The 27,864-nt window shown below is 34.8% G+C and overlaps 1 protein-coding gene across 3 annotated transcripts in view; it reads right to left on the reverse strand.

Moving 5' to 3' along the window:
• Window positions 1–27,864, reverse strand: part of ELP4 (elongator acetyltransferase complex subunit 4) — a 150,451-nt gene that overhangs the window by 87,336 nt on the left and 35,251 nt on the right. For all 3 annotated transcript variants that reach the window (XM_075755285.1, XM_075755287.1, XM_075755286.1), the window contains exons 5-7: window positions 26,009–26,148; window positions 16,708–16,792; window positions 11,145–11,333 (exon numbers count right to left, since the gene is read on the reverse strand). In XM_075755285.1, coding sequence (XP_075611400.1) covers window positions 11,145–11,333; window positions 16,708–16,792; window positions 26,009–26,148 — 414 coding nt within the window. The remainder of the gene's footprint in view (window positions 1–11,144; window positions 11,334–16,707; window positions 16,793–26,008; window positions 26,149–27,864) is intronic.

The raw sequence follows: 27,864 nt of genomic DNA on the forward strand, positions 1-27,864 counted from the left end.
TCTGAGTATAAAGCATGGTATTCTGCCAACACAAATATATGTATAGCCTGTACGTTCAAATTTACACACTGAAATTAATACTGTGCATTTCTACTGGATTGAGTTCTTAATATACAATTTTATCATTACTACTATTAATCAAATCAATCTTGGTTCACCTGGATTCCGTATTAGGAAAAAAATCTGTCTGTAATTTCTAGTTCTTCGATTTTCTGTCAAAATTTTTCTAACACCCAGAGATATGTCCTCCCATTTTTATTTTGTCACTTTCTAAAGAAATTAAAAACCTCACAAAATTTACGTAATAAAAATATTTAAATTCTCAGTCCTTCCGCTGCATTAAGTCAAGTCAGTGAATGGAACATTTTCTTAGAACGGCTTCAACTTTTCTACATAGTACATATAAACAATCTCAAAATTTAAAAGGCAAAAAAGAGACTCCTGTTAAAGATCTACAATGAGATCCAACTAGCACCTATATAAATACATTAAGCTCTTGAATCACATCGGGTTTGTATATTTGCACTTGTATTCTGATCAATACATTAACATAATTTTAATACCGATTTATACATTGAATTGAAAAGAAGGTATTTTAAGACTATGTCTGCTTTCCAAGAGACATTAGGCCTGTATTTTGGTAGAGGGCTATATTTGACCTCTGTACCTTTACCTTCTGGTAATCTAATCCCATCACTGATTTTATTTTAAAATATTTAATTAAGAGTTAATACACTGAATCCTAAAATGACTTTCATTACCTCAAAACCTACTATAGACAACTGCTAGCACTGGGACAAAACCCAGTTTAAAGAGTGAGTTGCATACAGTCTGTATGCCAGCACAGAATTTAAGGATGAATTCAGACATTGTCCCCAGGTCTAGGTAAAACTGCAATTGTAGGCAACAATTTGTGTTGTTACCAACAGGTGAGTCCAGTAACCTTGACACTTGATTGGAAAGAAGGTCTCAATAATAAAGAGCAAGCAAGTTCATGTAAAGTAATATGAAACTTATGAACTTAAAGCAAATTTTGGTGCATGAATTTAAAAAAAAAAGCTCAAAAAGTGGTTGTGCTTTTTTTTGTTTCTGTTACATTCTGTCACAAAGCTGAAGTAAGCTTAGCACTATAACGTAGGCAGCCACACTGGACTATAATGAAACACTGGCTGGATATTCAATAGATTAAATAATTCTTGATATTTTCTGAGATTATCACATAATGATGTTGTAATGACTTCACAATATCCAAATATTTACCACTAATCATTACTACTTAATCTCCAAAGGATTTTAAATTGAAAAGATAAATTATTAAGATTAAGAAACCTGGCTTAAATATTTATCATCATTTGTTAATAATCACTGCTCAGAAAATCACAGAATTATGGATACATTTTATTTTGGTAAAATAAGTTAGGTACTAGTTTTAGTACTAGTACTAGTTGTACTAGTTTTATAGAGAGATACAGTTTGTGCACGTTTTCATTATTCACAAATCCCCAAAATAAAAGATTAATAACCGCTCTCCCAAAAAGTGTTGTATGAGTAATTAACAAAGACAGTAAAGTATAAAATTCTATACTTATTCTGACTCCAAGTTGATTAGCACTGTTGTCAGTGCTTGCACACACCAAATCTATTAACTGAACTTTGGATTTTGGCTCTAAAATGAATGTACACTCAGAGCACCGGCATATAAGACGAGCAACAGGACATTAACAAATTTTGATATGTAGAAATCTGTATCAGTATCACAAGAAAATCAAATACAAGCCTGATGTCTTTGCTGGAAGATAGATATCCTAGAAATATACTTCAAGTATTTTCTACAAACTACAATGCCTTCAGTGATGAGAAATCCACATTTAGGGATTCTGACTGATTAGGCATCTTCTTTTATCTTTGAAGAACCTTACTGACTATAATAGAACTTAAATATAAATATCTGTTCATATGGCTGAAAACACAGAAGGACTGATTTTGGTTGATTTGTTTATATGTATTCTGTATTACATTAGCTAATTTCAAGCAATGAGTAGTATCATCAAATAATTTTATACAAGTTACAGAAGCAAAGAAAGGACATGTAGTGAAGACATGAGCAGGTAATTAGATGCAACACACTCGTAAAAATGGGAAGGGAGTAACAAAGCATCTGTTGGCCAATATGTTACATGATGTATTAATTCCAGATTTTGGTTGTTCTCTTAAAGTTGCTTTTAATAATGTCTGTCCTGATAGTCTACATAAACTCAAGAGTCTTTCAACTGTGAAACCAGTTAGAACTAGTATTTTTGTTTCTTAAAAACTCAGAACATTTGAGCCGTGGTTTACTTATCTTACACCTAACACACTGCAATGTTATTATCCAATATATCAGATGAAGGTCAATGACACAGTATCCAATTAAAAATTCTGGATAAATTTTCAGGAAAAATAATCATCTGGGAAATAAAAACTAAATATCACACACTAAAAACCCTGTATCTTTGGATCTTCAGTGAAGATGGATGACCTGGACTTGTCCATTACTTAAACTATAAAAGAATCTAATGCCAGCCAACCTTGGCACCCTATAAAATAAAACGTATGTCTGTTTTGCTATTGGAGCGAAGACCTAAAGGCCAACAGTGAAATGAGTGATGACTCAAAACAAGCAAGTCAGTAACAGTTGCTGCTGAGGCCTACAAAAATGAAGGTGAGAACAAAGACTACGTAGTTTAAATCAAACTTTCCATCTGTTGATCTCCAAGCTTTACAAAAGACAAGCAAGTGCTGCATTCCTCATTTACAAGTCATGTAACAAGCACAAAGATGTCATGCGAGTTGTCCAAAGTTACAAGCCAGTCAACAGTGAGCTGGGAACCAAACTCAGCCTTTTGTTGAAGCCCTGTCTACCTCCCTCTATTCAGGGCTTGCTTTAGAAGACTGCACCTATGGTTTTGGGGTACCAGGTATTATGAAGATGATGTGGGAGTCAAAGCCCAGAAAGCTGGGTGCTGAAAATCCCGTTATTATCTGGCTGAAAGAGGTGACAGATGTACAGGGTATTAAAGGGTGACACTTTTTGAGCTGAATCCCTGTTCAGTGCTTTTCTCGTCTGAGGATTTCCTTAGGATTCAGTAAGCTGAATGCACAGGCTGCATGTGACTATGAAGGGTTCTGGGGTGCAGGGCTCTTGCATGAGTCCTGCCGCAGTGGGTAGATGAAATAAGCCTGATCGAGCCCTTCTCCAGTGAAGGGTGAGGAGCTGGGAAGAAATTAGTACAAGATCTGGGCTGAGATGAGCCCAGCACCTATCCTGAGCACTATCTGGTCCTTAGTAATGAGATTGTCTTATTGTTAAAAAAGCATATATATAGAAAACTGTATGTTATTATTGGTCTTGCATTATCGCAAAAATGAAGTGACCATTTGAACAGATTTGTTTACAAAATTAAACACCTAAAATATTCAATGCTACAAGTTGGTCATAGGGTAGTATAAGATACGGATGCAAAAGTAGACTGAAAGAGTAAGAGTCATATTACAAAAAAGCCATAACAAAACTGCTGAAATTAATGTATTTGAGACCAACTGGCTTAACTAAAATCCTATGACCCCACTGGGAACTATTGATTATAAGATAAATGTTTAGGAGTTCCTTTTGTAGCCATTTTGCCTGAAAAAAAATGTCATTGCGGTTTGCTTACCAATTCAGAAAGGCTAACTATTGCTGCAACTTTAATTCTTTAAGCAGTGAATTGCATTTTACTCACAGGTGATCAAAAAGATCCTCCACTATTATTTCAATTAATAGCACACAAATATCAAAAGGAACATCTAACTGATGTAGGTAATCAAGTAGCAAGATTCTGAAATATAAAATCATCAAAAAACCTAATCCCTTATTCAGTATAAAATTATAGGCTGTCATCAGGAGCAGGCTGGCAAAGCTAGGTCCAGATGGGAAACTGGCTGGGCAATAAGAAGAGGTAGAGTGGAAATGATGGGTAGGCTGGAAACGATGGGGACCTAAGGAAAGACATGACTGCTCCCTCTGCTGGCAAGGTTCTCACCTGCTTTAATTTTTAACTAATGAGTAGGCATTTCTTTAATTATTTAGGATCTAGCCAATAAATAATGCAGAATGTTCCTTCCTCAGTCTGTTGCTGTGTGTTTGCACATTTTTGAACTTATGGTGCCCTATTTCACTAGAATAATTTGCCATAGAATTAAGGCTCAGATGGATATCTAATGGTAGAGTTACTGGCTTTATATTTTAATTGTTCATAAAATGAAAGGCAAGATTAAGCTATTTAACCTTCAAAATATTCTATTTTACAATGTATACACATTTCGTATTTAATTTACATATTTCACTATATTATTATAAATTGCTTATCGTATCGTACTACAACAAGAACCCTTTTGTGTAGCAGTGAGATACGATAAAATGAAACATTCTGCAACACAAACATACTAAATTACACATCGTACCAAAAAAGTGCCGATCTTCCATGAGTAAAATTCATGACCTGAGAATTCAGTGATAATGTTTGCATTAAAACTTAATTAAAAGATGAAGACAAGTCAGTCATTACTTGATTTGTGATATAAATTAATAGCTGCAGTAAGAACATTTAGAAAAAATCTGTTCTAGGATTTTGGCCTACAACCAGAAGCTCCCAGAACAGGAGGGATCAGCTTTTTTTGCCCACTGTTCTCATCTGAATCCTGGCTGAAAAGCTACTCCAGCTCCCAGCTTTCCAGAAGGCTCCATCCCAGGAATCCTCGCCTGCCATTTGGTTTGCTGATTTTAATCTCACAGGACTTTCTTACAGTGGCTCCACTATGCTGAACTGGCACTTGCTCCTAGAAGTGAGTTATTATTAAACTTGTAGGTCAATTGTGGCACTAACAACTCTTTGGAAGCTTTCAGCCACAGTGTACAATTTGCTGGTCTAATTAAATATTAATTCTAAGTGTTACATTCTGTGGCTAAGAGCTTTTATTTTCCATCATCAGTCTGGAAGAGAAAGAGGTTACAAGGCTAATTTAATCTTTTTTTTTCCCCCTAGCATTAAAGCTTAACTACACAGGCACAAAAACATCATTAAAGATGCAGTATTCCTTTTTATTATGATTATATTGTAATTAATAGAGAAGGTCTAAACAAAAAGATGTAAAATTAGATTGTGAAATTTCAAGGGTTTTTAACAACACCAAAAGTTCATATAAAAATGTTTCTAAGCAAACACAGAAATTCAATATTCAGTTATTTGAAAATCATTTAAGATGAGAAATACATAGGCAATAATACAAATATAAAATAGTTTTACACAAAATTATTGTTCTTCGTTCTGAAATACAACAGACAACAGACAAACCCCACATTTAATCCTAGATTCACAGGGCTTTTTTTTTTTTTTCCCAAGAACTTGTACTTCTATTGATGCGAAAAAAATAGCATTGCTTGAGATAAAACATTCCATTTTCTAACAGAATTACTTGCTTAAAGCAGAGAACTACTTTGTCCTGCATTATTTAAAGTCACTCTTCTCATCTTTACTTATCAGTGTCCAAATGGGCTCAATACATGAGCCTCTTCCCTTCTGCTTCCATAACAGTTGTGTCCATGTCTGGACACTGGGCATTATATTAACTACTTAGTCCAGTAGCCAAAAGATTCCATATGCTTGAACAGATGACTATCTCCATACTGTGATGGGATATTTAACTGTTTAGGTCTAATGTTGCAGTTGAAAGATTTAGTTCTAAATCTTACCTAATTTTTTAAAGTTTTCATCGGTGTATTTTCAGATTATATAGATAAAATGTAAAATAAAATTGCAATGTTGCGTATACTCATTAACTTTTAAAGTTTAACATATTTGTTTTGGAAAAGTGATTTTTTTGATTAAAAGACAGTGTGTTGATGAGATGGTGATAAGGATGTGTATATAGTGACCCTCTAAAAAGTAAGATTTATTAAAATGAGAAAGCCGTTTTAGATATGCAGTTTTAACATGCAATGTGACTGTTCATCATAATGTAGCTAAGTCAGTTAAGAGACATTTAACATGTAGGTACAAAAACATGCTTCAGATGTATATTATATTTGTTTTTGAAATGGGTAGTTGTTACCAAATTAGAAGTGGTAGAGCTAGAATACAGCCTGTTGGCAACCCTAAACTTATTTTATGAAACAACAAAATATTTCTATTTGTACTGCAACTTGATTCGCAAATACTATCAACAATAACAGAAATTGAAAACAAAATAACTTACTGGCACACAATTTAATTTGATTGTGAATTGTTCTCTGAGCTTCCTACTAGATCATAATTTTAAAGATGCTTTTAGGCATGTCCAGCATATCCAAACCAGAATATGCATATCTGAAAACTATGTGGATAACCCAAGAATACCTGTCATAAACTCTTGATTCTCAATAATTCTTTGTACGGTTGTTCAACTGTATTTCTCCCATACAACAAAAAGCAACATACAACATTAAAAAGTAAGAAAAAAACCCCCCAATATAGAAAAATATAAAGACCATTTAATCTTCACAGTTTCTATTTTGCCAAGCATTTTGAAAGCTTGCTTAACTATGATATAGAAACTACATGACATTTGATCTCAGTACAAATTTGTGTGCAGCAGCTACATCATCAAATACATTTGAAGGTTATTCAGCATTTTACACTTGTGAACTCTCAGGAGTTAGAGTTCTAAGGCAGGCAATCACTCTTAGCTCTTGTCATAGGAATAAAGATTTCAAACTGTGAGAAATTCACAAGCTCTAGGAGTTCACATCTTATAATCCTATATTAGCAATGGATTCTAAAGCACTCTATTGCCTGACTTCGAGTTTAGCTGCTAAATTACTCAGTGTGAACACAAAAGGCTATGGATGTGAAAAGGTTTGTTTCTGAATTTTTCTACACTGAAACATACAGTAACTTAGGCACTTCAGTGAATTCAAAGCATCAAAACATTAATATTGTAGGAAATTAATTTTTTAACATACTGGATGAAATAATGAAAATACCTTGCTAAACAGAACTTCAGACTCTGAGGACAGGTTCTGTAACGAGACTTATTCATACTGACTTTTCATTAGTAAATTAATTTCCCTTGGTACATGCTGACTAATATGGTTGTTAGTCCTTACTAGTAACACAGCTTCAAGTTCAAAATAAAGGATGGCTTTAACAAAAGCATTACGCTTTCTCCCAGTGAAAATAATCTACTTAAAAAAATATTACTTAAGTGATACAAAATTGGGAAGAACAGGAACAGAATTACGAACATTATTTAGTAATTTGGGTGAAAGATGGTTTTGGATTTACCAATGATTTCTAGTAATTAAAGAAAATGAAGAAAACACAATAGGAAAATATTTTAAATTCTAATTTAGGGCTTTTGCAATTATAAAATAGTGACATTAAACTGCTTTAAGTCACACACTCTGTAGCACAAAAAGTTTGGGGTTTTTTTGTTTAGGTATTAAACTGCAGGGATTATCAACATACAGAAAAAGTTCTTTCTTGATTTTATAATATTCCTAAAGTTTGGAAAGTGTAATATCAAATGAAATCCCTCTTCAGTCTGTCCTCCTTGATCAATGCTAGATTTAAAAAACAGAAGTAATTTTCCCTTTTCAAATGCACCATCTGATTTCCTACGCACAATACATTTTCAAGAAGCAGTAGAAAGACTTGAAAAATAACCTTCCATCAACTATTTTAATCATACTCGTAAGTATCTCAATATTTATTACCTGACAGACAGTGTAAGATAAGAGTATGTTCAATCGGTAGAAAATATCAATCAAGTAAAACTTGTCACACATCATCTGAATAAAATTCATAATTGGATAAGTTTTTAGTGTCATTTTCTTGAAATCCTCTTCCAGAATAATGTATTCCTATTTTTCTGGTGGAGAAAAGAGAATTTTCTTTTTTCTTCATGCATTTTTTTCACTAGAAGTTTCATCAATAAAACACAAAGAATCTGTGTTCTTTAGTGGACTACAATTTCTCTAAATTATTCTGAGAAAACTCTGTACACAACCAGATTTTTTGTATATTTGTGTCTTTTACCAAAATATAGCCTTACAGAAGACTGTGAAGACATTCAGTGTCCCATCAAACTGGGTGAATGAGCATCATCTCTGGATAAATGCAATTCAAAGTTATTAAATCCGAGACAATGAATAGCTGGAATAATGAAAGAGCCACATTGGTGGATATGTACCACAGAGGAAAAAGCATCAAGAACAAAATCACTGCTTAATGTTCAGTAGTCATCAAAGAGACAAAGCAGACATTAGAATGTAGGAAAAGTGAACAATAATAGCATTATTGCATTATGTTACTGTAACAAAATAAAATATGATTAAAAGAAAAGTGAATGTTTAAAAACAGATTAAGAAGGCAGCATGAAAAAAATACAAAACAATCAGAACACAGAAAAGATAAAATAGGGAGCCTCATCTTATTGTCTCATCAGCCAAGAACAAAGATATAATTGATGAAAAGTAAAGGCAAAATTAAACTTTTTGAAAAAGAATGAAACCAAGTAGATTGAAGTTGTGGAACTCCCTGTCACAGTAAAACATGCAAGTACTTGGCAAAATATATAAAAGAAACCAATCTCAAACTACATATATGTATATGTGCATTATTCATACACTAAATATAAAAAATATAACTAGTCTGGCTTGGAAAGACATCGTCCCTGTTGAAAATCAGTACTATCAATTGCGAGTTTTATTTCTTCTTCACTGGAGTAACTAGTAGTGGGGGCTGACAGAGACAAGATATGATATGAGTCACTACTAAAAATCTATTTTTTCAAGACAAAGCAGGTAAAAAATGAAACTATTTTTCTGTATATGTTATGCAGATAAAACCTTGATTAAAATGTGATTCTGAACTTCTATTTACCTTCATGGAAATTATTCATGTGAACAGTTTACCTGCAGACCATTAATACAGTTGGGAGCGAAAAGATAACACAGAAAATATAGAAACAGTCATTCAGGGAATAAATGTGGAATTTACTACATCTTCAGAAAAATAGTGTGCATTTTCTTTGCCTTCAGTGTACTGACTTTAAGATTCAACTGAGAAAGCATATGCTAGCACTTGCTCTGATCAAATTAAATACATATACAGAAATGCACTTTGAAAAAAAAAAAATCCCTCTCTCTCATTCTCTTGGAAAGAAAAGGTATTTTCTTTAACTTTTTTAATCCAGCAAGAAACCTCAGCAACAGAATGGTGAGTAGCTGGGTTGTGAGAATGTGAGCAGCTGCTGTTATTATAACTAAAGGTCTGTCTACGGCTTGAGCCTGAGAGACCACATGTTCGGCTGTCCTCTCATCTTGCCATCCTCACCAATTAACTATTAACATGGAGGGCTGTACACATGCTCTCAGGGGCTCTTTAACAGGCTTCTTGGAGAGTGGAACAACTACACAGCAGGGCTCTGGGAACTGAGTAATGTGGGGTATAAGGAACCCTCAGCAGCTTTGCTCCTCCTAATGACAGTTTTCTCCATAGTTTAGTGCTTAAAGAAGGATACATGAAGTTTAACAATTAAAAAAAAAAAAAAAAGGCTGCTGTTTAAGGCTGCTAAGCAAAGATTCTGGAAATAATGTTTCCTTTTTTTTTTTTAAAATCCCGCAGAATATTCTAGCACGTACTGTAAAACAATTCTGTCAAAATTAAAAAAAACAGTTATTTAGAAAATGAGGTATAATTTCAATCCTAAGTCCATGAGCATTGATTTACATGGAACTTATAAACACAAAATCAAAATCAACTTCCCAGGTTAGTTTGCAACAAACAAAACCCTTCGTCCTTCAGTTTGTTTCTTAGAGATGCTTCTGGACTTCTTCTTTAAAATATGATTATACCTTTTATTGACATAATAGATACAAAAAGAGTACAACGAATCAGTTGTATGTCCCAATTGTGGACAGGCAATTTCAATGTGCAAAAAGAAGGATGCTACTTTTACATTCACAAATTCTATTCATTGCATTAAATTTTACTGTCAATCTTCTTGAAGACAAACTGCCGTCTAATATTTAAAAATAGCTCAGTAAGGAGATGGAGGTTTTCACTGCAAGAGGAATATTCATACAGTTTTGATTACAATGGTAAAACTAGAAAATCAAGTTTCTCTATTTTCAAAGCAGTAAGTGCACCAGGTATCTAGATTAATAACATTTGCAGGTATTCAAACACCTTTACAAAACGCAATACCTAAGTGAAGAGTCATGTACTTACCTAAGATAGGATTTAATCAAACGATAAACTCATCTACTATGAAAACATTTTGCATAATACAAGGTTTTATCCAGTACTTTTTTATTATGATCAAATCAAATTCATGTCTAAAATTATAGCTTCTCTGTTCATTGTGAATAATAATTTTGCTTTTGAAAGTTACATTACCACTTGCAGAAAAAAAGACTATCTACATTTTTCCATTTGCTAAAAAAGTTTTTTTCCAGAAGATAAACATTTAAGTCTCAGACATATACTCTCAGGAAAGGTGCTTTTAGCAGCTTTTGATTTTGCAGTTGGGAAAATTACTTTGATACCGTAACTGGTTTACTCTTGGTCCCAATATAAGGGGATATTAGAATTAAAGAGTAAACCTGTTACCTTTAAATTCCTGGCTTTAAAACCAATATCACACATCATCATAATCTATCCATGACAGATGAAGAGAGTGGACTGAAATGTCTTGTAGTGTAACTCTAAACAGTGTTCTGAAGGTAGTGGAAAAGTTTGTAGGGATGTTGTAAAAAAAAAAAAAAAAAAGAAGAGATTGCTAGCAAGATTCTCTTTATTTTATTACAGTTTCTGCAATTTTGATAGTTTTTCAAAAAGGACTACGACCCACATAAGGCATAACGGCATCTACAATGGTTTTATGCTTAGATCTTTGTAGATTATGCAGCACGACTGTCCCACAAAAGTATTGAAGCAATACAGCAAAGCCATGTTTTAACTTTGCCCTTTGAACAAAAAGAGTTTTCAAACTGTCCAAAATTGCATTTATGTTCTTACCATAAACTTTAAATTTTTGCTAACTGATGTGTCAGCTATGAAATATAGCAAAGACAGCACTCCTACCTGGATAAGATGAGCAGGCACTGTGATGATGCAGGCTGACAAAGATTTTCTGAGGAGGCCACGGAGAACATACAGAAATTTTGTAAGGCTATGAACATCTTCCGGAGTATCACTGCTACAAATGTCATCACCCCACAACATGGAACCCAGACTCTGAATTCCTATCCGCAAAATATTCTTCTGTTTTTTCTGTTGGGGGGGGAGAAAAAAGCCACTTGTTATTTTTAAACATTAAGAAGAAAACGTCATGTAATGTATTTAAAAAAATACATCTTATAGAATTCATATCGATAATGATTACATAGTTTATATAATCATAGCTTAATCTCAGATGAACTTATAAAAATAACAAACAGAATGGCATTTTTTCACTGACTGGATATCATGCTATGCCAGATAAGCACATACAAGTGTAAGAGCACAGAAATATTGGAAACTACTAATTTTTTAAGCAGCTAAATGTATATTCTGACACAAAATCCAACAATACCATGATTTTTCATGTCCTTTCTCTCCTCCATCACTGCCTTAAAAAACATGCACAAGAATCTCTTCTCCCAGCTCTAAACTGGTCTGCTAGAAGGGCCTGAGAGTAACTTTTCCCTCTATTTTCAACTTTCCGCTGTGTTACTTCCATAACCTGTCTATTCTGACTGCTTCAGTTTCACATGTTCTGCTACTTCTAAATGAACAAGGTTGGTTGCCTACGTCACCAACACACGGCACTTTCACTATTATAGTAGTCTCTGTAAGCATCGTCTACATTCCTGTCAACTCCTTCCAACTAATGAAGGAAGGTTTACCTACAGCTATGGAGAAACAGAGTCTGTTGGAGACATCAGCAGATTGTCTCTTAAGGATGACACTTTTCTGAAAGTCCTTGACACAAGGGTTTCTGGATCTGCTTTAGTTAGCTACTGGGTATGAGAATCTAAGCTGTTTTGACATGTAAAATCCTAAAGAGCCTCCTGTGTTACCTAACTAAAGACTATCTGCTGCCTCGCAGAAGAGCATCCAACAGAGGCAGTGGCTAAGACAAAGCCCCTTTTCTGAAGGGGTAGATTATGGAGCCAGAGTTGTAATTTGTTTATGCAAAGTAAAATGTCATCTCTCATGATGACAAATCTCATTTCAGCTTATCTGATATGACCTTTCCTGGTGATCTTTGAGAAGGATTTTAGCTATATTTGCTATCAACAGCTGAGAGACAATAAGTGCCCTTGTTGAAAGACTTCCTGTAAAAGGTGATCAAAGATACATTTCTAGAGTTCAGGGTTCAGACTTAAAGGCCAGCTTTTTTAATTTTTTTTTTAATATATATATAAAATATATAAAAGACTAGCTTAGATAAATGAAAGCTTCCCAGTAGTTTTCATCACAGCAAAGTGGTTTGATAAACTGTAGATATTCATTTCCACCAGCTGGAACGAACAGTAACTATCAAGCACAAAACATTGCGCAGCTGCTCTGGAAATCCAGTGGAAAGATTTTGCCAAGACAAGAAACTACTCTTTTAAATAACTTCCTTCTCCATATTGGGTGGACAGAGCCCGAGTTGTGAAACACGGTTAGTACCACATGGCTCTCCATTTATCCAAGTCTCATGGCTTACAGAGTAAGCTGATCTGCCAATTCGCCTATAAGCTCTGTGAAGCGATGCATGTTTTAACTCTGGCGGATTCTTTAGTCTTGGGCTTTGCAGGCTTTTAGGCTTTACTTATGTAAAGTTAACTTTTTACACTACCTTATGAAGATCTGGATAATAGTACAGGATAATACGACACAATATGACTTCTCTGTATGTTATTTGTTAGGCTTGGATGATCAGAATTTTAAAAAGAACAGGAAAAATAGAAGCTAGTCTAATTCTTTAGTGACTTCTAATCAGAGCAAATTCATGCATTTCTTGATGTGTGTTTAAGCAATAGCATAAAATTAGGCATTTAATTAAACTATTTTCCCCAGATATAATGGATATCGATCATGCAGAAAAAGTGTTTTGGTATTTCAAACTTTCACAGCAAACATACATAAAACTTACAGAAACTTCAGTAATGAGAAAAATATTTTTTCTTAGGAAGAACATCAGTAAGAACAACACACAAACAGAAAAAACTGTATCAGAATATCAGTTCTCTTATTGGATAAAGGATGACAGATGCTTGTTTCACAGTATCAAATCATCAGAGTTGTAAAAGATAAAGCTATTCAAACACCAGATAATATCAGATGTATTTGTTTTGGCCAGTAACAGAATTTCTACCAGTATAATTCTGTCAGGCACACAAGGCCTTGACAAATGGCTTATTCCATACCTGAAATGTAAGAAAAGCATAAGTCTAATACTCTGCAACAACAAGCCTGCATGACAAAGTAGGATAACATTTTTTTAGATACACCACTACGTCTTTTATACTCTCACTAGTTTGGAATTTTTTTTAAACCTTTTTCATGTAATTTTTGCAACAATGTTTGCTTTGGCAGCAAGAATTCTGATTATGAAGAATTAAAAAACCCAACTCAAAGCAAACAAAAAACCACCCCCCCCAACTTTATTACCCTGAAAACACCCAACTTAAGCTCCAAAGCATACCAAAAACGTTAAAGAAAGAAAGTTGCCTATTAAAGGTCTGTTGTCAAACATGGAAAAACCAAAACAATTCTGAAACAACAAGTGCTATTCTGTATGACTTAAAACCATGCTCAATTTGTAAAGGTTTCATTCTTAATGATCAGCAGCAAAGAGTTACCAGGAGGTTTTAAAAAGGATGTAAAACTGATGCTCATATTTCTAGGTCAGACCCTGAATTTCCAAATAGCTCTTAACAAAGATGTTTAAGTCAGCGTGAACAAACAGGTTATTACTTTGGTTAACTTAACCCAAAGTCTTCTGTAGCCTAATACCTCAAACAGGCTAGTGTCCTAAGGCCCACAAAGTCATGCAGGACAGTCAAAAAATATTAATCTGTGATGGCCAGCAGCAGATGGTCCCTTAAAACATTAATGTTAACTAATCATACTAGATGCTGGACCATTTTATCGGAGGTCTACTAAACCTCTAATGGTGCTTTTCACTAATTTTCCTAATCATGTCAAACCTCTGTCAGCTGAGGTTAGTCACATTCTGCTTACTTTTCTCCAGACTCCCTTCAAATACTGGAATTAGATAAAGAGGAGCCAATAAAAAGGAGTAGTAAGTCTAAGTATTATTGGCATATTGATGTGAAAGTAGCCAAAAATATCTCAAAGTTTTACCAGTCAGGTTAAACTTTTCCTTTGAATCCAGATCCAACAAGCAACACATTTCTATACCTCCTGAGTAGAGAGATTTCTGAAGGATTATTCTTCACAGTATGAAAAATGAAACACTAATGGCATCAGCTTCTGTCATTCACAGACAGTCATTAATGGATCTACTTGAAGTTAGTCAGTAAATCTCTTGGAAGTTTAGTACCTCCCAGCTACATTTTGGCCCTTGCAGTTTTCTCCAAACTTCATGAAAGCCACTGCCAACAGGACCCACCTGAAGGGGAGAGGATTATTTGGAGGGGAAGAGCATACATGCACAAACTTCTCTGAGCCTTGTATTATTATTATATACAGGAAAGGACACAGGTCCAGAAGAATACAGACTGGTCCTTACTTGGCAATCTTCATTGTACTTAAAAAATACTTCTGAAGTCTCAATAAATAGAAGGGGATATGGAGTAGTAGAGAGGTGAATTTCTCATAGACTTGGAAAATAAAAAGATCCAAGGCATGTTCTGGGCCATAACTACTTTCAAATCTGGACTTAGTTTTTAAGAGGTGTGTATTATATACCGCTTTTAAATGTACAAAATTTGAGTGTACAAAAAAAGACAATGCATGGGGAAAAGAGGAATCTTAAAAGAAAGATACTGCTCCAGAAAATCATATGTATTATCTCCCTTGAAACAGAAACAATTATGCAATGGCTAATGGCTTTCTAGATGGATAAACTGGCTTGAAAAAGGGCTCTTTTTTAAACTTTTAAAGTTTCACCTCAGAAACTTACGTACGTCATTTAGCAAACATACTTTTAAATTCCTCTGAGTTCAAGTTCTGGTTTTGCTTTATTGATACTAGTAAGGCATTTTGAAACGATGAACAAGTACAGAAAATAACTCTTCATGATGTTTTTTTTTCCTTGCTTGCAAGCAAAAAATAAAAAAATACTGACTCCAACCAACCTTTATTTTCTTTTACATGTAAAAAAAAAAAAATCAGGAATATACAAGGGTGCTATTTTCCTGTCAGACGTAACTTGTAAGAAAAATAAGAAACACCAGTCTAATCTCTTCAGTAGGAGGTTGTTTGCTGGCTGAAGGTTGGCAGGGTGTTTGTTTCACTCGGCGCTGCTCTTTGGAGCCGGCAAGCTCTCGGGCTTCCACAGGACCTGTCACGATGCAGGAGGAGCATCTCTGTGCACGGTGCGTATGGTAGGATGACAGGCCTGTTGCCATGGCTACCGCAGCGAGTGGGGAGAGGTGTCTGTCAGGGACCAATTTACTTCTCCAGACTGGCACTGCCACCAAAGGGAAGGCAAACTTGCCCATAAATCTCAGCAGAGACTAAACACTGAGCACAAATAACTGAATTTACACACAAGTGTTCTGTGCAGGTAACGCTTCTAAAACAGACTATTAGACACGAAAACATCCATTCCAACATTATTTTCCCTGCAAAAGGAGTTTTTAAGATATTCAACTAGTAATAGTACACAGTCTTCTATTCTATTATTTGAGGTTCTCCAGCATTTACACTAATTAACTTCTACTGTAGTAACATTTCTATTGTAAAACAATAAAAATAATTACCTATCAATTAAGCATCAATATATACAATTTATTATTTTATTTGCACCAACTCCAAAGGACTCACATATTACTGAATATGACAAAGAATAATAGACAGGGCACTGCTCAAATTAGAAAAGAGCTTTCAGTCTATGTTGTTAAGCTTACAATGTTTTTGATAACACTATGATTTATGAAGAGTACAGAAGTCTGGTAAGCTGTTTTGATCTGTAAAGCTGAAAGAGCATTTTTATTTCTTGGCTTGTGTTTCAATACTTGCTACATAAAGATGCACACCATTTAATTCATAAAAAAATTCACAGTTAAAACAATATTGAAAAACCGGAAAGTTTAAGATTACATGTTCAATCTCAAGAGTCTTGAGCACATTATTGCTAAAGCAATAGTTTAAAAAAACCCCAAAACCTGTAGGGGAAAATGTGTTTTGCCGAATTACATTACATTTGGCAATCCATTTATTAGCTAATTGCACAGAAGATGCATTTTACTAATGTTAGCTTACAGTTCTTTTCTTGCATCGTCTGTATATCTGTAACAGGTGAAAACTCCAAATGTACATTAAAATATGAACCACACTTTCTATTTACTTTGCTTGTTTACTTTAGCAATGCGTAGAAACAGCCTGTCCCTTGTTACTCTGTCCAAGACCTTCTTGTACCACCCTTGAAAATTCAGAAAACAATGTTAGTTACAGGATTACAGAATAGTACGAGGGTGTTCAGTACCTGAGGATCGGAGCCATCAAACCCTTCCTGGTAAATGATCCTCTGAATAGACTCAAGCAGCCTTGTGTAGGCACTGTTCATATTACTGTTGGTAACAAGAAATAGTTTAGTGACACATTTTAATACTCTCCTATATGTCTCTAACAGCTGTATTAAAAATAAATATAAGCAGACGTAGCTTTCAGTCTGAAAGTGTAATACAGAAGAAAGTGTCATAGAAGAAAAAACCAAACCTCTCTGAATATAGTTGACATTATAAGCAGTTGTGATTGCTTCACGTTAACTAGTTCAGTGCTCAGATATTTAGTGAAAGCTAAAACCTCTAGAGATTAAGATAACTTAATTATGTCAGGCTCACTTACATCTAGAAGATTAATGATTTAATGTATTAACTTAAAGTTGGAACCATTACAGCACGGTACTAATCTTCTATAACTGACAAAGAGCTACCCAATTGTTATTCCATGTACACCTAATCAATGCCCTGATGAACAGCTGACTTTCTATTACTGACAACTTTCATACATACAATTGCTACAACAATTAAAACCAACAACAAATGAAAGAGACAACATTCTCACAATTTAAAAGTTCATGTAGTTAGTGTGTTCTATTTTTTTAAGGTTTTTTTTTTTGATACCACAGCAGAGCATAAAATACATTCTGCTATGCTATGGTTCCATTTTGTATCCATACACTACAGGTGTTATTACTGATTTGCTTGATAACAGAATTGTGAGGTAGAATTTATTTTATACATTATTTAGAAAATATTAGAAAAAAATTCAAAAAAAAGGAAAAAAAGGCAAACCAGTGGCTATCAATGGATTTAAGCAGACTTAAAACCAAGTGAAAATTGAGCAGATTGTCTCATCAAAGGCTTAGAAGGTCCAGTTCCCACACATCCAAAGCACTTCTTCAGATATTCCTCTCAGCCATGCTCTCCAGTCCACAGGCTAACACGCACAAAGGACAGAAAGCCCTAATCTTTACTTTAAAAAAAGCAAGCCTGTTCACTTTTAAAAGAGAGATACTGTTTTCTTAAATCCCATAGAGCATAGTGGCTTGTGTGTCTGGACTTGGTGCAGGTTCCTCACTGCAACTGAGAGTTTAAGCCCTGTTATCTTTTCCAGCTTCAGTATTTCCTTCTAATTAGCATTAAGGGTTGTGGATTCAACCCTTCTTGTGTTCTTCTTGGGAAATATGACAGGTTATTTTGAAACTTTTGCTTCTAAAAATATCCTTACTTGCTCCAATCATTTTATATGTCTGGTCTGATAACAGCTCAGTTGGAAGGGACTTCGAAAGATCACCTGGTCCAAACATTAACAAAACCATTTCCATTAATTTAGTAAGAGCCAAAAATGTTATCCAAATGTACTTTACTAATGAATACCTAAATAAACCCAAATAAACTTGCTTTCATGCTTTGCACAGGAGAGTAGATTACTTTTCAGAGAAGTACTTAAGAGTTGCAAACATCTGCTTTTTACACCATTGATTTAACTCAAAATTCTACATTTCTTTCAAGAAAAGAGTATCAACCCAAACTCAACCCTCCCAATGATATATTTAAGTTATAAACACTTACAATCAAAAAACTCATGTAGTCACAACAATTTCAGGTTTTGAAATACTCAATGTCATAAAACATTAAGAGATGACCCTTCTCAGACATAGATGCCCCATCCCTGGCAGTGTTTAAGACCAGGTTGGATGAGGCTTTGGGCAACGTGGTCTAGTGGAGGGTGTCCCTGCCTGCAGCAGGGGGGTTGAAACTAGATGATCTCTAAGGTCCCTTCCAACCCAAACCATTCTATGATTCTATGAAATAAAAGGGAGAGTTTCCAACTTAAACTCCAATTGGATTTTTTTTTCAGATTTAGTACCCTAGAAGGCTACTGGTTAAACCAATGCACCTTAATAATTTAATACCCTCTATGAAATTCACAGCTGCAAATAACTGGCAATATATTATTTCAACATGACATTTAACATGTAAAGTCTGCCCTGCTAAACAACAAAAGAGAATCTCAATCAGAAGAGTAAATTTTCGCTTATGAAGTCAATTACTTTCCTAGTGTTTAGTTGCAAAAGGAATGGCTGTTAAATGTTACACCTATACTGTCTTGCAGATGCCTGTTTACAGGGTAGATGGGGGGGAAGAGGGCTTTAGCCTCCATGCTAGCCCAAATATCTTCTCTCTCCATGTCTTCACATAATCACAACACACACGCAGGATCCTTGCTGCTTACACAGTGCTGCAATTTCTTCCCAGTTCCGCCAGAGCTGGAGAGAATCATCAGCACTTCACAGTAACCAGAAGCATATCCTTTCGGATATTCCTTTATCCTTTTGGAAAAGATACAAACTGCTGCTCACCACCATTAGGAAAGAGTTTGCAACTATCTTGTAGTCATAGCCACAGTACAGTATGCATAACACAAAAACACGACTGTGGTCTTTTTGTCACCACATCTATCGCTTATTTTGCTTAACGTGCTATCTATAGGGATGTCAGAGAATATACTGCAATCACAATACTTGCCAATTCCTGATTTGTTACTAACCTGCTTTCAAAAGTTAGTGGATAAAAGAATAAAATACCTAAAGTGTTAGCAGAATTAAAAGGTCCCAAAATTAAACCAAACTAATAAAAGAGTTCTTCAATTAATCCGTCTGAAAAAGATTTGTAGCAAAGAAAGAATTAAAGAAAATAACGTAATGCACATAGATTTTTCTAAAATGTAAAAATAGGTGCTCTTCTACTTGCTAAAATATTAATGGTTTACTTGAATTTGAACCATGCTATGTAAATAAGGACATGAAAAATATTGTGGAAACACTATTTACAAAAACAAGTCGCACTAACCTTCTGGCAATGTTTGTCATAATATTTAAGGAAGGAAATAAGATATTTCTTGTTTTCCAATTTCTAGTCTTTTTTTGGCTTTGTTACTAAACGTCGTTTAATTCTGATAATGAGTTTAAACAATTCCTTCTTTACTCTTTTTTTTGTTTAGCAGTTTAGTAATGGATAAAGCAGGAGCTGGCAAGAAGGTATCCCGGTTACAACCGAGCCTCTGACTTCTCTGTTGATAGTTTCTAAGCAGTTAACAAAGGTTAGGTTATCAAGGGTATGACAAATAGCCTTATTATGTATAAGGAGACCCCATTAGGCAAGACAGTTAAACCTGTTTTATCTAAATTTATCAGTAAATCAAGACTCTAGATAAATATATTCTTTTTTGAAAGCACACACATTCTTAAGGTAAAACTTATGAGTATTATTGAAAAACTATAGCTTAATTATTTTAGTTCCCTTGATTATCAAACTTCCTCTTGTAGTAACTGCAACTGACCAACAAGGATAGAAGTAGAGGGGTAGAAAGTAAGCCTTTTCTGCGATGCACAGAATTATCACAGAGGATATTTCTGCCTTCCTGTTAAGTACCAGCTTTAGCAATGCAACGAAAAGGACACAAGAATATCCTAGCAACAACAACCGGAAAAGAGTTGCTGCCAGCTGCAGAACCCCATTAACCTGGTCCCAGCATTAGGGCTAGGACGTAACTGCCCTTCCCCAACATAAAAAATAATGAGATAAGAAAGAGAAGGTTTATTCCTTCTTTTGGCACCAAACACCCGGTCCCATTTACTATTTCCTTTAGGAGAACAGACTTGCCAATCTGTTTTTAATTAATGTTTATCATGGGGCAATGAAGTTCCCCCCATCTTGAGTGATTACCCCAAAGGGAACCCTGTAATCTAATTTAGCCATCAGGTACCAGAACTATGGACAGGAGATCAAACACAGTATCCTCACCTCCCTCTGTCAAAGAGCAGATACACACGTGTGTGTGTAAAAACTCAGGAAAGAAAAGAAAAATTGAGCTGAACTTTGAGGTGAACAAATGATGTATATAATCTCCAAATCCGATCTTTAATTGCAAAGTAAAAGGCCAGTCAATAACTTAATTCTATCTAATCAGTCAAAGAATCACCTCTGTTTGCAAGTCCAAGAAGCCAAATGCTTGCGTGGATAGGAAAAGAGGGACATATGTATAGATATACATGATTTCTACAAAGGGCCGAGAATTTCAGGCCCAAATAAAGCCTCTACATCTCTGATCCTGCACTGTAATTATCTTGCAACAGACATTAGCTACAATTACAGAGACAGTTCACTCAATGAAGAACAGTTTAAATAAAATAGGTTTCTTCATGTGATGCTAGAGAATTAGAAGCACCAAGATCATTTGGTCATTTTTACAAATACAGGGTTCTTATGCCACAAAACATTATGACACAGGACCTTGCTTATAAATGGATGCAGCACTCTTTATCAAAGGATTGTAAAATGTATGTTCACTATACTCACTGTTTCTGTCAGAAGAGTACAAGCTGTATAGCAAAATGTGACACATTACTTTTCTTGATTATTTTCTGCTTTAACCGCATAATCTGTTCTTTGTCATTATATCCCTGAGTGGTGAAAGGAAAGGAGAGCAAAGGATTGTTCTTCTTGTTCTCCATCCCTTGCCAAAGAAAAGAAGGGTAGGGGAAGAGAGGCAAAACTACCAGTTTCCACTTCTTCCTCAACCTCTGTAATAGTGACAAAAGCAAAACTTTCTTAGATTTAAAAAAAAAAACAAACCACAACCCCATAGCACTGATTTTGGTCTGCACTCCTACAAGATTTAAGAGAAACCTTCATTCGTAAATGTCTTTACTTGTATATATCTTGCAAAGTATACCCTTTAGAAAGTAAAGAAATCGTTTGCAATCATCTGATAATAAATAGCCAACTAATGTAAATTATTTCAGTAATGAATTATCCCCTTTCTTAAAAATGCTTCCTTATTTTTGAAGGATTTGTCAGCTTTCAGTGTTAACAGATTTTCTATCAATCTTGTTTTGTAAATTAAATTGAAAAAATCTTATTTTTAGAGATTTTCTGAATTTTAAGTCATTTTTGTGGCGATCTTTTTAGTTCCTTCCATGTTATCAGTACTTTTTCTTGTCAATGCAATAGATTACAGATATTTCACAATGCTATATAGGTAATTAACATTGTCAGGTGTTTTTTTGGCTATGCATCTAAGACCGTAGTCCGAGAACCTTATGTTTAAGAAATTATATCCTCTAAGTGGAGAATGCTAACTAGCCATGCCCATGCACCTAGTTCACCGTAACACAGACTTAAAGAAGTTAGCTTAAGCTCTCAGTGGGACCTTCAGGCAATCAAAGATGAGATCTAATACAAATTCTTGACTTCTATTGGAAGGGTTAACTGTGACTATCGCATTACTTTCAAATCATTGTCTAGTTAATCAAGAGAACAGAAATTTTTACTATTCTATGATATACTGGTTAGCTGTAGAAGCCAGAAGCATTGTATTGATTTTCTAAACAGTAATGCCAACAAAAGAAGATCCTTCCCCTCCCCCCCGCCTTTATAAACTTTCTTTAATGAAATCATCCTGACAGGAGTGTGAGCTTGTTTTTGTTCCTTGAGAAAGGAAAGCTTCCTTCAGAATTTCATCACAGTATTTGTAAAAACTACAGTACAAGCCTGTTAGGTTTCTGTAAAAGCATAAATGTTTTGAGAGCAGTGAAATAATTGGTAACATTCATACTTAGTATTGGATTTAATACACTGTGACTAATGTGTATTAAAGAATCGCAGAAGACAGGGATGAAAAGGACCTCAAGAGGTCAGGTAGTCTATCTTCTTGCCCCAAAGCAAGATAAACTACATCTAAACCATCTCTGACAGATATTTACCTAACTTGTCCTTAGAAATTTTCAATGATGGAGATTCTACAATACTCCCAACCTGTGTCTGCAAGGCAACTTCTTCTCATGCTAATCATTAGAAAAATATCTCCTTATTTCCAGCCAGTATTTCTACCACTACAGTTTACTGTAGCCCATTACTGCTTGTCCTACCCTCACCAGACAACCGTTACTAGCCTCTGTATGTCAGCTTTTAACGTGCTTGAAGGCTCTGCTTAGATTTGTCTAAGAATTTCTATCACAGTCCATACATCCCAAGTCTAGACGTATATTTATCTTTACAACATTCTCTAACTGATCCAGAGTTTTCTTTAAGGATGTTATCAAAAATTGGACAGCCTTGTTAAGGCTGAGCAGAAGTAGTTAGCATGTCTTCTACGTTAAATGCCAGTTTATCACCTCCATGCTTTTTAAATTACGCTTTTTGGTAACATTAATCCCACAACACTACTAATATATTTTATGTTCAAGATACTTTATAACCCCAGATCTTCTTCTGGAGACCTGCTACACTATTTTATTTGTTCAATTAATTATTCCTACTAGTATGACATTCAGCATGCCTTCAGTGAATTCCATATAGTTTATACCAGATCACCAACTAAATCTTCTTGAATTCTAATTCTATTATCTAATCTGCGTGCAATTATTCCTTCCACTTTTTTCCAAATATGACATTATGACTGCAATAAAGATACCCATTGCTCGGGATATGTATCAAGCCAAATTAGTACTAGATTATTACCAGACCCAACACTGGGATAAAGCCTGGTACTTCACTCAGGTTCAGCTGTGACTCAGTGACAGCTTATTTAGAAGATAAGGATTTAACAATCAACATGACGAAACCAAAACTGTCACACCAATCTATGTTCCTCCTTTGACATCATAACAGACTTTATCAATGGAGAATATCTCCTGTTTTATTTTAGAGCCTTTTGACCCCATCTCAGCCGAATACCCATAAGCAAACAAAGGAAACAAATACAAGGTGAAACTACCCTAGAAGCTTAAAAATAGATTATATTAATTTCTCTGGTATTTTTCAGAGCACTGATATTATCACACAGATGTTCTCATCTTCTCCTTTCCTTAAATATAGGCATTGATTGCTTTGGGCTTTTTGACTTTGTGGAACTTTGACAATTCTATTCATTTTACTGATGAACTTCATAAGGTCCCAGCTTGAAAACATTTACGTATTTTCTAACCTGGTCTTTGCTTATGTAAATTGGGTAGTCCAATTAGCTGATATTAACTGTGCTAGGTGCACATCAATTTGGGGATCAGGGTAATAGAAGAAGCAGCTTTTCTCCACTTTCGTAATTTTTTAAGAACTCCAGTTATACAACACTGATGAATAGAAGCTGAAATTCTAATTCAGTTTATTTTTTAAATGTGTGTCAAAATTGAATGACTGTAATTATGGGAAGCTTAAATCTTCCATTTTTCTATGAGGAAATAAGCTTTATTTCAGAGGTTGCAATTCTGAAAAATTCTTCTTCCCACCCTGTCTTAACCTTGACCTACTGCAACCTTTTTAATATAGGGAATGCAAAAACAGTGGTGTTTGTGGTCAGGAAAGAAAATAATCAAAGCCAGAAGACAAATGATCGACTGTAAATGAAGAAAGAGACGTACACATCTCTTCACACAATTCCCACAGATTTCTGTCTGAGAGTTCACTGTTCCCAATGTTCTTTACTCCTCCCTGTTCCTTATCACATTGCACTGTGGTCTAAGAAAATGATGTTTACAATGGTGGTTATTTGTTACCTTGGTATCTGCTTTTACTCTCAACAATACAATTCTTTCATTTCCTCAGGAGAGGCTTCTTGAAGGAGACCCATGTTGTAGGTGCAGGGAGAAGAAAAGGAGACAAGCCTTCCAAAATCCATCTTTATTTGATCACGTTCCTCACCTCATCATTCTGTGCTCTACCAATTTGCCAAGCAAATGACCTAAATCTAATCTTTCCGTTAGATTAAAACCAAGAACAGAATTCATATGGTAAGAATGATGAACTTTTATCAGGATAACACACAAGGAAAATATCAGAGTTAAGCAAGTAAATAAAACGCATAAAAGTTAAAGTCCATTTCCTATATTATACATATGAGTTAATTTGATGTTAATGTAAAATGTACAAATGCTTGACAGCCATATAGTTAGTGGAATTAAGCCAAGAGTCATGAGACACTAGCTAGCTAGAGAAAAGACAGAAAGGGAGTTAAATCTCTCAATAACAATATAAACACTTCCAACCTATATGTCAGATACTCTCGTGTCTATTGTCTATAGACTTGCTACTAAAAAATTAAATAAATAATTATACATACTATATAAAGTTGGTTCAAATATTTACTATAGAAAGAATAAAATATAAGTTCTCTGCTTTCTCCTGAAAGCATATTTTTCTACAACATTGCAAGAATTTACTTTACAAACCAGTGACATTTGATTATGTAACACAGAAACAAATTATGAAGAGACTTGGCTTTTTCTTTTCTACAGCTCTAAGAAAGGTGCATCACATTGCACTTTCACAAATCTCAGTGTTTATATTTGAGTGTACTGTAATGAAAATAAATCACAATAAAGCATACCGTACTACTACTTCCATGATTTGGCCCTATATACTGGGACCTATAAAACTAGGTATTATATAAATTAAGTGACTGGGCTGAACAAAGAGATTGCTAGCCTGTATTTGATGTTTGACTTGACTTGAAATGTCTCCAAGAAAGATACCATGGACATGTGTGCTACGGGCTAATATGAGTCTTCGCTACTGTCACTCATTTTCTCTTGGCCTTCCTTAATTCATTACTGATAGACATAAACCATAATAAGTTATTCATTCAGAGAAGAGTTTATGATTTTCTCTTGAATTGGGGGTGTTGTGTAAGACATAATTAGTGATTGTAATTCTATTCACAGTATTTTGTATTTTCCTTAGGTGAAGCTGTAGGATGTAAGAAGTAAAAGTCACATAATAAACTAATCTGATATAGCATTCTAAGCTATGTAGGTCAAGGATGGCCTGTCTTCTTAGCTCTAAAAACTGTATGGATATCTTCCTAAGACTGATAGCCACCTGACACACACATCTCTGAAAGCTGATGGGGCATGGTGCTCAGGGAGTAGTTCACAGACAGATAGTAATAGTTTTCCCCAGTCTACACACTCAGCTGTCAGCAGGGCTGGACTGAACATGCAGCTGTGTCCTAGGCTGTCCTAGTAATGTCTGCCTTAATTGTCCCTGCCAACTTGCTTCCTCCCACAGCTGAGGAGTTGGTATAACTGAGCTGTCTCTGTGCCACAGCAGCTTTGCTGCCTGTCGTGGCCTGTAGCACTGACATGAGAACCACAGCCAAACTGCTTGAGAGCCACGCGTGGCTACAAGATTTTCACAGCAAGTGTAGATGCAAAAATATCATTTACTACTAATATGCAGACAAAATTTGAACACACAACAGAAGCATGTGGTATTACAACTTACCATGTTTTCATTTTAGGCTGTAAAGCCAATTCTTCAGGAAGGTAAAAACTGTGGCATTTTATGGACTGAAACAGTTCTAGAGACATTGTTTTAGAAACATCATAATAATGGCCAAACTTTGTAGATGTTGTTGGGCTGGCCTGTGGAAACAACAATACTGATTACAATAACCTATTAAATTATTATCTGTCAAAAGAAAATAATTAACTAGCAATACACTTGAAAGAAATCTCTGGGTTTTTTTCCCATTCAGCTTAGTATAAGCTTCAACATTATAACATTTACTACTAAGTTTTGGTTCCCCTGTTGACATCCTAGATGTGAATTTTTCACACAGAATTCAACCCTTACTATTCCAAGTTGCACTACCAAAGTGCAGTCAGATACTTAAAAGAATGTATTTTTGCACAGGTTCTAGACATATGATCACAAATTTCAAAAGGTCAGATATACCTAATGTGCAGACCATGCCATGTTCCACTCATCTGATTTTTCAGTATCCGGGAATTATATGGCACTACAGAAACATTTTCAGTTGACTTTGATAATGTTTCACTTTATTTATTTATGATCAGTAAGAAAAAATAGTACCACATCTTCATATATCTGATTTTAATACAAAATTGTAAAAAAGAGGAGAGCATTACGCAGACATTACACACAATAACCATGGTTTACTATAATGAAGATACTTTTAATCAGGTCTCAATTTTGGAGATATAAAACTTCATAACCCCCCCCAAATTTAATATACACCATAGCAGGAATTACACATTTGTAATATGTTTTGCTAGTGAATAGAGGAAATGAGTGCAAATTTTTGTTCCACATTAATGGAGTTTAGCATGAAACCGGCAACATTATTTGAATTACACATGTAAGGTTAAAAAAACCCTAGATTGTTATAATATGCAGTATTCAAGCATGTAGCAGCTGTCTGCTACAGGAATTGAACACTTTTTGCTCTTCATGTAACAGTCCATTTTCTTCACCTTTTCTGCCCTTCGTATTAAAAAAACCAAACGTATCCTGGAAATAACAGTCAAGCAGAGTAAACCTCAGAGGTGAGTTAGTTTCTTCCAGGGAAGGAAAACACTTGGCATAAATATAAACCACTATATAGTATTTCTTACTGTAAAAACTGTAATGTTTAAGCAATATTAAAATTGAACTTTAGTTTAGGGCACAAACACAACTGTGCTTCTGATAAGATTATCTCTTATGAACTGTTCTAACACTTTTGACGAAAAAGTCATTTAGAATAACCAAACAAGTTTCGCAACACAAGTATCAATCAAGCTCACAGTATTTCTAATTGGTAAAATGCCTGGACCTAGACTTTTAACAGCAGCTTTGCAGGTGAAAAGAAAGATCACATCTTAAGTTTATTTTGAGGACAGCTACCTTAAGCCTGGATTGCATCTGAGGTTGTACATTGTACAATGCAGGAATGTGCAAAAACATTTAAAAATAATTTTTCTATCTCCCAACTCCAAGACTTAGTGCTAAGCTGTATCCCCCATAACAGCCAAGAGCCACCTCACATACTAAATGATAATGTATTAAAATAAAATGAAATATCTCAACAGTAGTGAAAGAGAACAGGTGAGACAAAAGCTAAGAGGTGAAAGTAAGAGACACATTGAAGACACATTCACACTGCAGAACAGAGTGCCTTTTAAAGGTTGTTCTGAAGAGAAGTTTGGATTGGTAGGTAAAATGAAATGCTGTTTTGTTTGTACTTAAAAGTATGGAATTACTTTTGAAAAGTGACCAGAAATGCCCCCGATAATTTCAAAAGTTTCTCAGTAGATCCTGTAACAACTTAGAACATTCTATAAAAGGATTTTTCCTTT

The sequence above is a fragment of the Balearica regulorum genome, chromosome 5, assembly GCF_011004875.1.
Source record: "Balearica regulorum gibbericeps isolate bBalReg1 chromosome 5, bBalReg1.pri, whole genome shotgun sequence".
NCBI classification, from domain to species: domain Eukaryota; kingdom Metazoa; phylum Chordata; class Aves; order Gruiformes; family Gruidae; genus Balearica; species Balearica regulorum.